This window comes from Eulemur rufifrons, chromosome 2 (assembly GCF_041146395.1).
Source record: "Eulemur rufifrons isolate Redbay chromosome 2, OSU_ERuf_1, whole genome shotgun sequence".
Taxonomy (NCBI): Eukaryota; Metazoa; Chordata; class Mammalia; order Primates; family Lemuridae; genus Eulemur; species Eulemur rufifrons.
In genome coordinates this window covers 48,140,642-48,156,100 of record NC_090984.1, presented here as the reverse complement: position 1 = coordinate 48,156,100, position 15,459 = coordinate 48,140,642, and the positions used below count along the sequence as shown (strand labels likewise).

General features: G+C 37.7%; 1 protein-coding gene across 2 annotated transcripts in view; it reads right to left on the bottom strand.

Annotated features, from left to right (window-relative positions):
• Nucleotides 1–710: 710 nt before the first annotated feature.
• PPIP5K1 (diphosphoinositol pentakisphosphate kinase 1) overlaps nt 711–15,459 on the bottom strand; it is a 48,082-nt gene continuing 33,333 nt past the window's right edge. For both annotated transcript variants that reach the window (XM_069484059.1, XM_069484067.1), the window contains 2 exons: nt 6,700–6,813; nt 711–2,672 (listed from right to left, as the gene is read on the bottom strand). In XM_069484059.1, the coding sequence (XP_069340160.1) occupies nt 1,777–2,672; nt 6,700–6,813 (1,010 nt within the window). In that variant the 3' untranslated portion in view covers nt 711–1,776. The remainder of the gene's footprint in view (nt 2,673–6,699; nt 6,814–15,459) is intronic.

Genomic DNA, 15,459 nt, shown 5'->3' with positions numbered 1-15,459 from the left:
CACTCCAAATTATCAGAGTGAAAAATTCAGAGGACGATTCTAAGGATTTGGTGACAAGGTATGTACCCTCTGGTGCTTCACAAAGACAGAATCTCTTTCCACCCCCACATCCAACACTCTGCTTATTAAAGACATTTTGGGATGGTGGGCTGATTGCTATAGGGACCTCCTGGTATGCCCAATCTCTGTATTTTTTTTTTTTTTTTTTTGAGACAGAGTCTCATTCTGTTGCCCGAGCTAGAGTGGCGTGGCATCAGCCTAGCTCACAGCAACTTCAAACTCCTGGGCTCAAGCAATCCTTCTGCCTCAGCCTCCCGAGTAGCTGGGAATACAGGCATGTCCCAACATGCCCGGCTAATTTTTTCTACATATTTTTAGTTGTCCAGCTAATTTCTTTCTATTTTTAGTAGAGACAGAGTCTTGCTCTTGCTCAGGCTGGTCTTGAACTCCTGACCTCGAGCGATCCTCCTGCCTTGGCCTCCCAGAGTGCTAGGATTTCAGGTGTGAGCCACCGTGCCCAGCCCCCAATCTCTGTATTTTTATAGCCCATTCCTGCTCAACTATAATGACTTTTGACTGATTCAAATTAATTCAGTCACAGACACAATTGACTCACAATCATAGTCATTCTTGAATTCATAAGGACATTGTCATCACCACCACCATTCTCATTATTTTGTATTTATTGAGCACTCATAATGTTCCGGCCCCCCACTCCAATGACCCATTACCCCTCCTATCCACCCTCACTCCCACCCCCACATCTTTGGGAAAAGCTTCATAATCACGTCTCACCCTAAAGACACAATGATGTAAGGACAAACTTCTTGGGGACCCTGGAGTGTTTGTTCTTTGGCCAGTCTATCCCTGGCACTACTATAGAAATATATGTGTGTGTGTGTGTGTGTGTGTGTGTATATATATATATATATATATTTATTTATTTATTAAATCTTTGCTCATATCTGTACAATATTGATCTTTGATGATTTCTTAAAATAGAACCTGATTCTCTCTACTACAGCATCTCCTAAAGCCAAACAGCCCCACAACAAAGTGAGGTCCAGCTTCACAGAATGGCCAAGAATCTTCTAGACCATTTTAAGTAGTTACTCAGAAATTTACATGACCATCTAATACCTATTTTTCCCTGGAGCTGTTGACCAGAGGAATAAGACTGAGGCAGAGGGGGCACTTGGGGATGATGTGAAAACACTCATAAGCCCAGTCTATAGATTAGTGGCCATGACAGAAGTTTGTTTGAGAAGGGGACTCTATTTTCCAGACATTTCAGAAGGCCATTCTGGGCTCATGTGAGGAGTGCTAGCAAAGACAAGAGTTCCCCTGAATGCACATATGGTCTAAGGGAAATTTGAGAAGTTGTGAATATTTCCCCAGAAAAGTGAAGACCCTGGAGTCTCTCCTTTTGCATTTGCTATCCCTGGATGGTGTCTTCAGTAGTTAAGTGGCATTTCCTTTAACAATCTGTGATTTCCTGCAATGCTCAGAGTAGGACAGGTAATGACAGACCAGCCCACTCCAAGGAAATCCTATTCAACTCTAATAGCAAGGTGAGGAGCCAATACCTACTTTGAACATGAAATTGGCTCCTCCTCAAGCAAGGCTCTGGCACAGGTGTGCTTCATGCCAAGACAACTGCTTCCTCAGACACCTCTGGTGAGAGCCAAGGCCTCATGCTGGCTGGTGAGTTAGCCAAGAGAAAAGGTTGCTGGCTCAAATGGCTGGTATAGTGTGACACCACTCATGAGAAAATAATTAATTACATGTTGCTGGTGGAAGAGGTGAGTGCTGGTCATGGGCTGGAGATTGGCTTTGAGGGTTTGGATCACTAGACAGATGCCGGACTTGAGGAACATCCTCTGCAGGCAGCTGGTCAATCACCTCAGGGACCACCCAGGACTGCTGATTAACTTCCTCAGGGACCTCCGGGGCCTGCAGATCAATTTCCCCAGGGAACTCTTGGGATGATTTATCAATCTCAGGGATGTCCTGAGACAACAGATTGATTACAGAAGCCCCCTGGGCTAGCCTGCCAACCTCCACAGGAAACTTATGGCATGGCTGGCTGAGCTCCTCAGGGATCTCTTGGGCTGGTCTACTAACTTCCACAATGGTTTCCTGGACCAGGCCCCCATCCCCTATAGGGAGCCCATGGACCAGCTTGCCAACCTCCAGAGGGACCACCTGGTATTGCTGGCTGACCTCTTCAGGGTTCTCCTGGCAAAGCTGGCATACTTCCTCAGAGACTTTCTGGCACAGTTGGCTGGCCTTCTGGCATGGCTGGCTGATCTGAGGGACCTCCTGGTATGTGTGGTTAAGATTGTCATGGTTCTCCTGGAATGACTGGCTGATGTCAGGGACCTCCTGGCATGGCTGGCTGACCTCTTCAGCAAGCTGGCATGGCTGGCTAATTTCCACAGGTGGCATCTGTGGAGATTGGTTCAGTTCAAAAAGCTCTTGCTTCCCTTCTATGGATAGCTCTTGTGCTCCATTCCTGAGGGTCTCCTGGAGTAGCCCAAGGCATTGATGTTCTTCAGTCACATGTGAATTTAGGGAGGGTTGATCACTGAAGCCAAAATGGGAGTTACCATCAACTGCAGTAGGGGAAGAAGGACCAGCACTGGACACAGTGCTGGAAGGGCCACTGCTGTCTGTAAAGCAAAGTCAGGAGACCAAGTCAGACAAGCTGGAAGAGGAGGCTCTACTCATACAGTTCAAATGCTAGAATGGGTAGCCTATGCTACTTATGTCTTGAGGAAAGAGGGTCTGAGTTCTTCCTAAGTTAGGCAGAGATTCCTAAGTTTGCCTAGCTCAGGAATTTTCACCCTAGCTTAATGTATACTATGAGAGTAACATTAAGGTACACCTAAGACTTCAGGAGAGAGTGCTGAGGCCCACTACATCAGTTCTTTCACAAATAAACCCCCATTCCAACTCCAAATTCCCATGGCCCCTCATTTCTACCTTGGAAGCATATGAACACTTTAGCCCAGTGGTTCATAATTAGAGTTACCTATCAACATTGTGTAAGATCTCAAAAGCCCAAGCAACCAAAGCAAAAATAGAAAAATGGAATTATATCAAGCTAAAAAGCTTCTGCACAGCAAAGGAAGCAATTAACAAAGTGAAAAGACAACCCACAGAATGTGAGAAAATATTTGCAAATTATCCATCTGACAAAGGATTAATAACCAGAATATATAAGGATCTAAAACAACTCAATAGCAAAAAAACAAATAATCCAATTAAAATGGGCAAAAGATCTGATAGACATTTCTCTAAGGAAGACATAAAAATGCCCAAGAGGTATATGAAAAATGCTCAACATCACTAATTATCAGAGAAATGCAAATCAAATACAATGGCTTTTATCAAAAAGACAGGCAACAATGGATGCTAGTGAGGATGTGGAGAAAGGGGAACCCTCATACCCTGTTGGTGGGAATGTAAATTAGTATTAGTACAGCCATTATGGAGAACAGTAGGGAGGTTCCTCAAAAAACTAAAAATAAAACTACCATATGATCCAGCAATTCCACTACTGGGTATATATTCAAAAGAAACAAAATCAATATATTGATAAGAGATTGGCACTTCCATGTTCACTGCAGCACTATTCACAGTAGCCAAAATATGGAATCAACCTAAGTGCCCATCAACAGATGAATAAAGAAATGTGGTATATATACATAATGGAATATTATCCAGCCAGAAAAAAGAATGAAATCTGTCATTTGCAGTAACATGGATGGAACTGGAAGTCATTATGTTAAGTGAAATAAGACAAGTACGGAAAAACAAGAAAGTGTAGGCAGGAGAGGGGAATGAAGAGAAGTTAATCAATGGGTACAAATATATGGTTTGATAAAAGAAATAAGACCTAGTGTTAGATCAGCAGGATGACTGTAATTTACAATAATATATAGCAGCAGTCCCCAACCTTTTTGGCCAGGGAAGACAATTTTTCCCCAGACTGGGGGAGGGAATGTTTTGAGATAATTCAAGTGCATTACATTTATTGTAATCTCTATTTATATTATTATTACATTTACACTTGCCACTCACGGATAGGGTTTTGATGAGAGTCTGCAAGCAATTGATTTATTATGGTCTCTGTGCAGTTAAACCTCTCTGCTAATGATAATCTGTATTTGCAGCTGCTCCCCAGCGCTAGCATCACCACTTCAGCTCCACCTCAGATCATCAGGCATTAGATTCTCATAAGGAGCACGCAACCTAGATCCCTTGAATGCGCAGTTTCCAGTAGGGTTCACGGTCATATGAGAATTTATTGCCACTGCTGATCTGACAGGAGGCAAGGCTCAGGCAGTGATGTGAGTGATGGGGAGCAGCTGTACATACAGATGAAGCTCAGCTAGCCCCACCTCTCACCTCCTGCTGTGTGCCCCAGTACCTAACAGGTCACAGACTGTACCAGTCTGCAGCCCAGGGGTTGGAGACTGCAGATCCATAGTATACTTCAAAATAGCTAGAAGAGAAGAATTTGAAGAATTCTTGGATGGATATCCCAAGTACACTGATCTGATCTTTACAAATGATACTAATGTATTAAAGTTATCACATGTACTACTATTACGCATCAATAAAAAAAACTGTCAAAAATTTTCTTTAAATACAAATTCCCAGATTCCATCTCCAGAGATTCTAATTCTGTGTTTAGTGTAAAGGCGTAGGTGAGGGGAGGGGAAGGATGAGGGCAATATCATCTTATTGAAACACTTCCAATTGAATCTGATGTACACCTTTTGTTAAGAATCATTCTTTAAAGCAATCAATGTATTTCTGGGGCAGAGGTAATCATTATTAATAGCCCAAGAGATAAGCAAGCCAGAGAATATAGAAAAACCTTATAAATAAGAACAGTAGAAAAGAAAATGGTTTACCAAAATAGAAGACTGCCATGGAACCTCTACATGGTAGAAGTTCTTAACCTTTCTGGGGGTCACTGACCCCTCTGAGGCTTTAATAAAAATCTTCCAGGAAAAATGTACATATGAATATTCACACTAATCTTTATATATGATTCCTGAGGCTTACACACTCTACCCTGAAGCCCATCCATGGAGCCAAAGTTAAGACCCCCTAAGTCTTGGGACCCTCTAAATTACAGGCTTGTGCATATTTCTATTACATACATAGAAAACATAAAACTAATTTCCCATATCCTGAGTATAATAAAGACCTCAGAATCTTTAATCACACTGTGGGACAATTCCTACCCCAAACTCTACTTCTGCATTGACCTCTAGTAAGAGAATAACCTACTTTTCCCTTTTTAAATATCATACTTATTGATAGTATTTTATTACAACTATATATTAAAGCACTATAGTATCAATAATGATAGATTCTGGAAACAGGGGATACCTGAATACATTGTCATCAAAGAAAACCTGGAAAAGTTGGCAAGTCTGAGCCTGCAAAAGCTCAGTCAGTCATTGAGTTTATAAGATATGCCAGTTATCTCTCTTCTATAAAGGATCAGAGGAGGCATGCTTTAAGCAGGAAAAGGGGGAAATGGTTTTGGTACAAGGCTTTAAGAGATATGGAGTCTATTTCTGGTGCAGACAGACCCTAAAGAAGATGTTTACCAATGAGGCTACATGCCTGATAATTAATCAAAGGTCTAGATGAAGAAAAGAAAAGATGTAAATTAAGCTTTATCTAAGTTTAGAAGTAGCCTTAGTATCCAGCTCGTGGTCAGAGCTGGCAAATCACAGAGGTCAGACAGAAACAGAAGAGGGAGAAGGATAAGATTTCCAGGGAGCAGAACCCATAAATACTCCAGGAGAGGTAAAAGGGGCAATGTCAAGGTGAGTGTAGGATAACCTGAAATTCAGGGAAGAATTCTTGGTGTCAGGGAGGAAAGTTTCTTCCTGATACCGGGTGCCAGAAGAAGGCCAAAATCTCCAACTGTTAACCCCAATGCTGAAATATAAATCTTTGCTTCATTCCTGTCCAAGTAAAATAATGAAGGGCATGTTTGATTCCAGGAGGCAGGATGACAAGGAAAGGATTTTTCCCCTAACAGTGCCTCTGACCCATAGCCCCACCTCCAATTACTACCAGCATCTTCCCCTCCTTACAGTCACCTTCAGAACTTCTTGTGGCTCCACTGTTCACAAGGTTACCAAAAATAATTAGTGATTGGCTATAGATAATAAAGAAGAGATGGAAAAACCAGCGCCTCAACTTGAACTAACAACTGAGAACAGACAACTTGAGAGAAAGAACATGTAGACATAAGCAGCAGATTCTAGTTTCCTGCTCCCAGCTTTTCTAGACGTGTAGTAGGTTGCCTCTCAGTCATCTTTACTGGAGAAAGCTGTAGAGATCAAATGGGGATTGGAGGAGAATGAAGTCTCCATCCTTTCTTCCCCAAAGGGCAGAGCTCTCTCCAAATTAAAGATAATTCCCTAATATTGGAGAGGAGTCTCTCTCCAATGAGATAGAGGGAGCATGGAGGACAGATGTGAAAAGAGAGAATAAACAGGCCCTCCCCTCATCTTGGAAGCAGCAGATGAGACTGCTTTCCCGAATGGATATTCTTGGTCTTTCAACCCTCATCTTTTTTCCCCTCATGTAACAGGTCTCTCATTCACCAATCCCTCCACCCCCCTTGGCTTTTGTCTAGGCAGTTCCAAAAGGGTTACTTACACCAAGGGGGCTTCTCAGAACGCTGCCGGAGTTGCAGGGGAGGTGAGTGAAGAGTACGGGGTGGGGAAAATGGGCTATCTGAGGCCTGGTTGCTGTGCAAAGAGTCAAAGAGGGCTGGATAGGTGGGGTGTGGGGAGAAAAAAAGGCATATGAGGAAGAATCTAAGAGCCACAGGTTCTCAGTGTAAGTCAAATCCAACTTACCCTTCTTGGGCTGAGAAGTAGCATTTCCTAGGGACCCTTCTCCCAAACTATTGTCAATTTTTTAAACTGTATATTATGAACATTTTTAAACATTTTAAAAAAAGTAGTTGAAAGACTAGTACATCAATACCCATGTACTCATCTCCTAGATTTAACACATTAACATTTTGCCATACTTGTTTCATCTATTTCTTCATAAGAAAGTTCTTTAAAATAAATCACTGACATTATGAAACATTTCACCTCTAAATACTTCAATATCCATTTCTAAAACATAAGGAATTTTTCCTATATAGCCACACACCATTAACAAGCTGAACAAAATTTAAAATAATTCCCTAATATCATCCAATACCCGGTATATATTCAAATTTCCCCAAATACTCCCCAAATGTCTCTCTCGCTCTTGGTTTTTTTTTTTTTTTTTTTTTTTTTTTTTTTTTTTGAGATAGAGTCTTTCTCTGTTATCCAGGCTGGAGTGCAGTGGCCTGATCATAGTTCACTGCAGCCTCAAACTTCTGGGCTCCCGCAATCTTCCTGCCTCAGCCTCCCAAGTAAATAGGACTACAGGCCTAAGCACCATGCCCAGCCTAAATGTGTTTTATAGCAGGATCCAAACATGAACCATGCATCGCATTTCGTTATGTCTCTTTTAGTCTAAATAGCGCTCCCCCCCCACCGCTCTTATTCACTGTAAGTTTTTGAAAAGAAGAGGCCAATTGTCTTGTAGTATGTCATGTCCTACATTCTAGACTTGTCTAATTGCTTCTGCATAGAATCATTTAATTTATTATCCCTTGCATTTCCTATAAATTGGAAGTTAGATCTAAAAGACCTAATTAGATGATTCAGGTGAAATAATTTTGTTAAGAATTACTTTAAGAGGTGATCCTGTGTACTTACATATGGTATCATATTGGAGGCACTTAATGTCTCATTGCCCCATTATAAGTAAGGCTAAGTTTACTAACTAGGTTAAGGGGGCATCCACCAGCTCTCACTATTGTGAAGTTTTCCTTTCTGATCAGGAGTGATCCTTTGAGAGAAGTCTAGTTGCCCATCAATGTTTCACTTAATGGTGTTAGTATTATCCATTGACAATCCTTAATTATTTTATTAGAGGTGTCAAATGGTGATTTTCTAATTCTGTCAATCCTTCTACATTTATTAGCTAGCAAATTTTCTGTAAAGAAGAGCTTTCCCTCTTCAACTGAGGCTATTTGATTATTTATTATTTTGAACCACAGTTTTCACCAAAAAGGTAGGTAAGTGTTTATTTCCCTTTAATTAGGTTTCAGAGTAAGGAGTTGCTGAAAAGTATTCTCCAATAGCAGTGGACAACTATTATTTTATTTTATTATTGTTTTCTTTGTTTGTAGGATTCATTATGGGCTTGTGGATTTTTATACATTCAGTGTACTTTATTTACAAATATATAAATATGTAAATAAATATTTATATATATAAACATACAATTTTTTTGAGAGAGAGACAGGGTATTGCTCTGTTGTCCAGGGTGGTGTAATCACAGCTCACTGCAACCTCAAACTCCTGGACTCAAGTGATTCTCCTGCCTCAGCCTCCCAAGTAGCTAGGACTACAGGCACATGCCACCCCACCCAGCTAATTTTTAAATTTTTTTTTTTTTTTTTTTAAAGACAGAGTCTTACTATTGTTGCCCATGCTGGTCTCAAACTCCTGGCCTCAAACAATCCTCCTATTTCAGCCTCCCAAAGTGCTGGGATTACAGGCATGAGCCATTATCCCCAGCCTATATTATAGCATTTTAAAAGCTTTTTGAGGCTGGGCACAGTGGCTCACTCCTGTAATCCTAGCACTCTGAGAGGCCGAGGAGGGCGGATCATTTGAGCTCAGGAGTTCGAGACCAGCCTGAGCAAGAGCGAGACCCCATCTCTACTAAAAATAGAAAGAAACTATATGGACAGCTAAAAATATATAGAAAAAATGAGCTGGGCATGGTGGCACATGCCTGTAGTCCCAGCTACTTGGGAGGCTGAGGCAGTAGGATTGCTTGAGCCCAGGAGTTTGAGGTTGCTGTGAACTAGGCCAATGCCATGGCACTCTAGCCTGGGCAACAGAGCGAGACTCTGTCTCAAAAAAAAAAAAAATAAAAAGCTTTTTGAATGTATACTCATGTCTAATTTACCTTATTTTGAAAATTCTGGTTCCTAATAATAGGAACATAATTCCTTATTTGCATTACTTTATAATACAAATATATCAAACTAGTATCAATATCATTATAGTATTAATATCACTACTAACAATTAAACTACTAAATAAGGATAAAAATTATTTTATTGTTCTTGTCTCATCAAAGAATTTACAGTCAGAGTGAATTTGAAAAATTATTTTACCTGTGTGGTTATGTTACTATTTTGATATACAGTTAGGGTCATTTCTTTCTTTGGTTTTCAATTTTAGGGTTTGTTTCTTTTCCCTTTTGATTTAATTTTCTATTTTGAAAAACATTCACAGGTTCACAAGTCAAAGCTATCTAAGAAGGTACACTCAGGGAAGTTGTGTTTCCTTCATGCCTTTCAGCCCCATTCTCCATTTTTACCTCTAGAGGTAACCAATTTTATTAGTTTCCGGTTTATACTTCTAGCATTTCTTTTTGCAAATATATATGTATTTTTTTCTTTATTATACCTCCTTATTTACAAAATAGGTAACATACTATTCTGCACCTTATTTTTTCACTTAATGATATATTGTGGTGATTACTTCATGTCACATGATATAGAACTTTCTCATTAGTTTCAACAGATACATAGTATTTAATCAAGTGGATATACCAAAGTTTTTTCAACCACTCTTGTACTGAAGAACTCTTGGATTGTTTCCAATATTTTTTACCATAAATAATGCCACAATGAATATTTTTTTCTTTTTTTTCACAATGAATAATTTTATGTAAATGTTATTTCAACTTTGTGCAGGAATAGCCTCAGAATAGATTCCTGAAAGTGGATTATTGGATCAGAGGTTAACTGTATCTGTAATTCTGTGAGATATTACCAATTTTACATCCATTTGTACCATTTTATACTCCCACCAACTTCCTATTTCATTACACTTACCAAGAAGGTATTTTGTTAAACTTTTGGATTTTTTCCAATCTTCTAATCTGATAGGTGAGAAATAATATCTCAGTGTGGTTTTAATTTGCATATCTCTTATGACCAAGATTGAGCATAATTTCATATGTGCAATGGCCATCTGCATTTCTTTCTATGTAAACTTTTTAAAAATCGTGTTTTGGTCTTCTCCTTATTGATATATAAGAGCTCTTTATATTTTAGAATGATTAATTCTACATATATGACATAAATTACAAAAAAAATGTTTTTGCATATGATGTCCCTATTGGTTTTAAGTTTATATACTTAATTTACCAATGTTTTCCTATTATTTCCTAAATTTGACTTTGAGTCACAATTAGGCTTTCCTTAATTTCGGATGATAAAGGAATTTACCACCACTACCTTGCTTATTTTTAGTTTTGCATGGCTTAATTTTTTTTATTGAGGTGAAAAGCACTTAATATAAAGTTATCCATCTTAAAGTGTATATAGTTTTGTGGCATTTAGTACATCCACAATGTTGTACAACTACCACCTCTATCTAGTTCCAAATCATTTTCATCACCCAAAAAGAAAACCCCATAGCCATTAAGAAGTTAATCCCATTCTGCTTTACCCTCAATCCCTGGAAACTACCAATCTTATTTCTGTCTCTATGGATTTACCTACTCTGGGTATTTCATATAAATGGAATGATACAATATGTGACTTTTTGTGCTTGGCTTTTTTCACTTGGCATAATGTTTCTGAGGTTCATCCATATTATAATATGTATCAGTACTTCATTCCTTTTTATATCTCAGTAATATTCCATTGTATGTATATACATTTTATTTATCCATTCAAGGACATTTCAGTTGTTTCTACCTTTTGACTGTTGTGAATACTGTTACTATGAACATCTCTGTGAAGGTATTTGTTGGAGTACCTATTTTCAGTTCTTTGGGGTACATACCTAGGAGTGGAATTGCTGGGTCATATAGTAATTCTTTGTTAAACTTTTTGAGGAACTGTCAAACTGTTTTTCACAGTGGCTGCACCATTTTACATTCCTACCGGCAATATGCAAGTGTTCCAATTTGTCCACATCCTCTCTTACACAATGTTTCTTCTTTGTTTTTTTATATAGCTATCCTAGGGGGTTGAAGTGGTATCTCATTGTGGTTCAGATTTGCACATCCCTAATGACTAATGAGAGTGAGCTTCTTTTCATGCACTTCTTGGCTATTTCTCTATCTTCTTTGGAGAAAGGTCAATTCCAGTCCTTTGCCTAATTTTTAAGTTGGGTTGTTTGTCTTTTTGTTGAGTTGTTATGTTCTAGACCTTTATTAGAAACTGATTTGCAAATAATTTCTCTCTTTCGGTAAGCTGTCTTTTCGCTTTTTGACAATGTTCTTTGATGCACAAGTGCTTTCAATTTTGGTGAAGTCAAATTTATCTATTTTTTACTTTTGTTGCTTATACTTTTGGTCTTTGTAGGAATCCACTACCAAATCTAGGGTCATGAAGATTTACCCTATGTCTTCTTCTAAGGGTTTTATAGTTTTAGCTCTCATATTTAGGTCACTGATCCATGAGTTAATTTTATATGGTGTGAGGTAGTGGTCCAACTTCATTCTTTTGCATGTGAATATCCAGTGGTTCCAGCATCATTTATTGAAGATACTGTTCTTTCTCCATTGAACATCCTTGGCATCTGAAAACCAACTAGCTATAGATGTATGGGTTTGTTTCTGGACTCTTGATTTTATTCAATTGGCCTATATTTTTATCTTTATGGCAGTACCACATTGTTTTGATTACTATAGCTTTGTAGTACATTTTGAAATTAGGCAGTGTGAGCCCTCAAACTTTGTTTTTCTTTTTCAATATTCTTTTGGCTATTTAGGCCTCATTGTAATTCCATATGAATTTGAGGATCAGCTTTTCCATTTCTGCAAGAAGGTCATTGGCATTTTGATAGTAATTGCATTATATCCACACATCACTCTGGGAAATACTGCCATTTTAACAATATCATGTCTTCTATATGAACATGGAATGTCTTTCCATTGTACAGGTCTTGTTTAATTTCTTTCAACAATGTTTTATAGTTTCCAGTGTACAAATCTTTCCATTTCTTGGTTAAATTTGTTCCTAGGTATTTTATTCTTTTAGATGCTATAGTAAATGGAATTGTTTTCCTAATGTCATTTTTGGATTCTTCATTGCTGGTGTATAGCAACACAATTGATTTTTTTCTCCTTCTCCTTGTCCCCAATTGATTTTTTTCCCAATTGATTTTTGTGAGTTGATCTTATACCCTGCAACTCTGCTGAATTTGTTCATTAGCTCTAGTAGATTTTTTTTTTTTTTTGAGGCTTCTTTGCAATTTTCCATATATAGGACCACAATCGCTGTGCATAGGCCTAGCATTATTACTTCCTTTCCAATTTGGATGCCTTTTTTTTTCCTTGACGAGAATTTCTAGTACAATGTTGAATGGCAGCGGTAGAAGCAGGCATCCTTGTCTTGTTTCTAATTACAGGAGGAAAGCTTTCAGTCTTTCACCATTGAGTATATGTGCTGTGAGTTTTCATAAATGCCCTTTATCGTGTTGAGGAAATTCTCCTCTATTCCTAGTTTGCTGAGTGTTTTTATCATGAAAGGATGACGGATTTTGTCAAATGTTTTTCTGTGCCAACTGAGATGATTGTGTTTTTTCCCCTCATTCTATTAATGTAGTATATTACACTGACTGATTTTCTTGTATTGAGTCATTCTTGCATTCCTGAGATAAATCTCACTTAGCCATGGTGTGTAATTCTTTTAAGGTGCTGTTGGACTTGGCTTGCTAGCATTTTGTTGTGGATTTTTGCCACTATATTCATAAGGGATGTTGTTGTGTAGTTTTCTTATAGTGTCTTTGTCTGATTTGTGGTATCAGGGTAATGTCAGACTTGCAGAATGAGTTAGAAAGTACTTTCTCCTCTTCAAGTTTTTGGAAGAGCATGAGAAGAACTGGGGTTAATTCTTCTTTAAATGTTTGGTATAATACAATACTTCCATTACTATATACAACATACTCCAATTGTTTCTGTTACAATTTAGAAATGGTTATTTGTGACGCATTCTTTTTTTTCTTCTTTTTAGAGGCAGGGTCTTGGTCTGTTACCCAGGCTGGAGTGCAGTAGCATGATCATAGCTCACTGCAGCCTCAGACTGCTGGGTTAAAGCAATCCTTCTGCCCTAGCCTTCTGAGTAGCTGGGACAACAGACCCGTGCCATCATACCCAACTAATTTTTCTTTTATTTTTTTGTAGAGACAGGCTGCCTATGCTGCCCAGGCTGGTCTTGAACTCCTGATCTCAAGCAATCCTCCCAAAGTGCTGGGATTACAGATGTGAGCCACTGCACCCAGCCAGGTCTATTTCCTCTGGAGTCAATTTTTATAGTTTGTGTGTTTCTAAGAATTCATCCATCTCATCTAGGTTATCTAATTTGTTGGCATATAATTGTTCACAATACTCTTTTATGTCCCCACTTTTATTTCTGATTTTAGTTATTTGAATATTCTCTCTTTTCTTAGTCAGTCTAGCTAAAGGTTTGCCAATTTTGCTGATCTTTTCAAAGAACCAACTTTTGGTTTTGTTGATTCTTCCTACTATTTTTCTATTCATTATTTCCTTTATCGACATTCTAATCTTTATTATTTCCTTCATTTTGCTAGCTTTGGGTTTAGTTTACTCTTCTTTTTCTAGTCCTTTAAGGTATAAAGTTAGGTTATTGATTTAAGATTTCTCCTTTTTAATGTAGGTGTTTACAGCTATAAATTTATCTATGAGCACTGATTTTGCTGCAGCCCATAACTTCTGATATGCTGTGTTTTCATTTTCATTCATCTCAAAGAATAATCTAATTTCCCTTGTGATTTCTTCTTTGACCCACTAGTTGTTTGAGAGTATATTGTATAATTTCCACATATTTGTGAATTTTTTTGGTTTTCCTTCTATTATTGATTTCTAGCATCATTCCATTGTGGTTGGAGAAGATACTTTGTATGATAAATTTGTATGTAAAATTTATTGAGACTTGTTTTGTGGCCTAACATATGGTCTATTCTGGAGAATATTCCATGTGCACTTCAGAAGAATCTAAGTGATCTTCTAAGAATCTAACAGTATTCTGCTGTTATTGGGTGGAATGTTCTATATATGTCTGTCAGGTCTAGTTGGTTTATAGTGTTGTTCCCATCCTCTGTTTCCTTACTGATCTGATTTTTCTGTCTAGTTGTTCCGTCCATTATTTAAAGTGGGTGTCTCCAACTATTGGGGCTCTGTTGTTTGCTCTGTGTGTGTGTGCATATATATATATGTATATATATATACATGCACACGCACACACACACACTTTTTTTTTAAGAGATGGGGTCTCACTATGTTGTCCAGGCTGGCCTCAAACTCCTAGGCTCAAATGACCCTCCTGCCTCAGCCTCCAAGTAGCTGGGACTACAGGCATAAGCCACTGTGCCTGGCTTACGTGTTTATAACAGTTATATCTTCTTGATAAATTGACCTCATTATTAATATGTAATGACCACTTTTGTCTCTTGTAATAATGTTTTACTTAGAGACTATTTTGTCTGATACTAGTATAGCGACCCCAGCTCTCTTTTGGTTACTATTTGCATGGAATCTCTTTTTCTACCTTTTCACTTTCAACCTATTTGTGTCTTTGGATCTAAAGTGAGTCTCTTATCAAATATAACACACTTGGCATACACACACACACACACACACACACACAAGGAAATGTGAAATATGTTAGAAAGCAAAACAACATGAGAGAACATTACTAAACTTACAGTTGTCTAAGCTGGAAGTTTGTCTTCTTAGACTTTTCATTCTTTTATATTCCTATAACTCTGGCCACATTATAATTATCATTCTGACATTATATGTTAGTGTAAATAATAAATTAAATATACAAAACACAATTACATTTGCCTAAATCTTAGTTGTTTTCCTTCTGTTTACATTATTATGATAGTTTTTCAATAAGGAAACCACCAGAGAGGGTTTTTTTAAAAAAAAATTTTACAGTAAATGATATTCCATCTTTTGTAATAACATTAAAGAACTGCAAATCAGAAAATAAACCAATTCAACTTAAAAAATATAAACAAAATGAATCTCTTATAGTCAGCATATAGTTGGATCATTTTTTAAAATACATTCTGCCACTCTGCCTTTTGATTGAAGAGTTTAATTCATTTACATTTAAAGTCATTACTGAAAAGAAAGGGCTTCTGCCATTTTGCTATTTATTTTGTGTATGTTTTATACCTTTTCTTGTTTTTCCTTTCTATCATTACTGCTACCTTTTATGTTTAATTGATTTTTTTTTTGTAGTATACCATTTTGATTACTTTTTCATTTCCTTTTTTTGTATATATTTTAAGGTATTTTCTT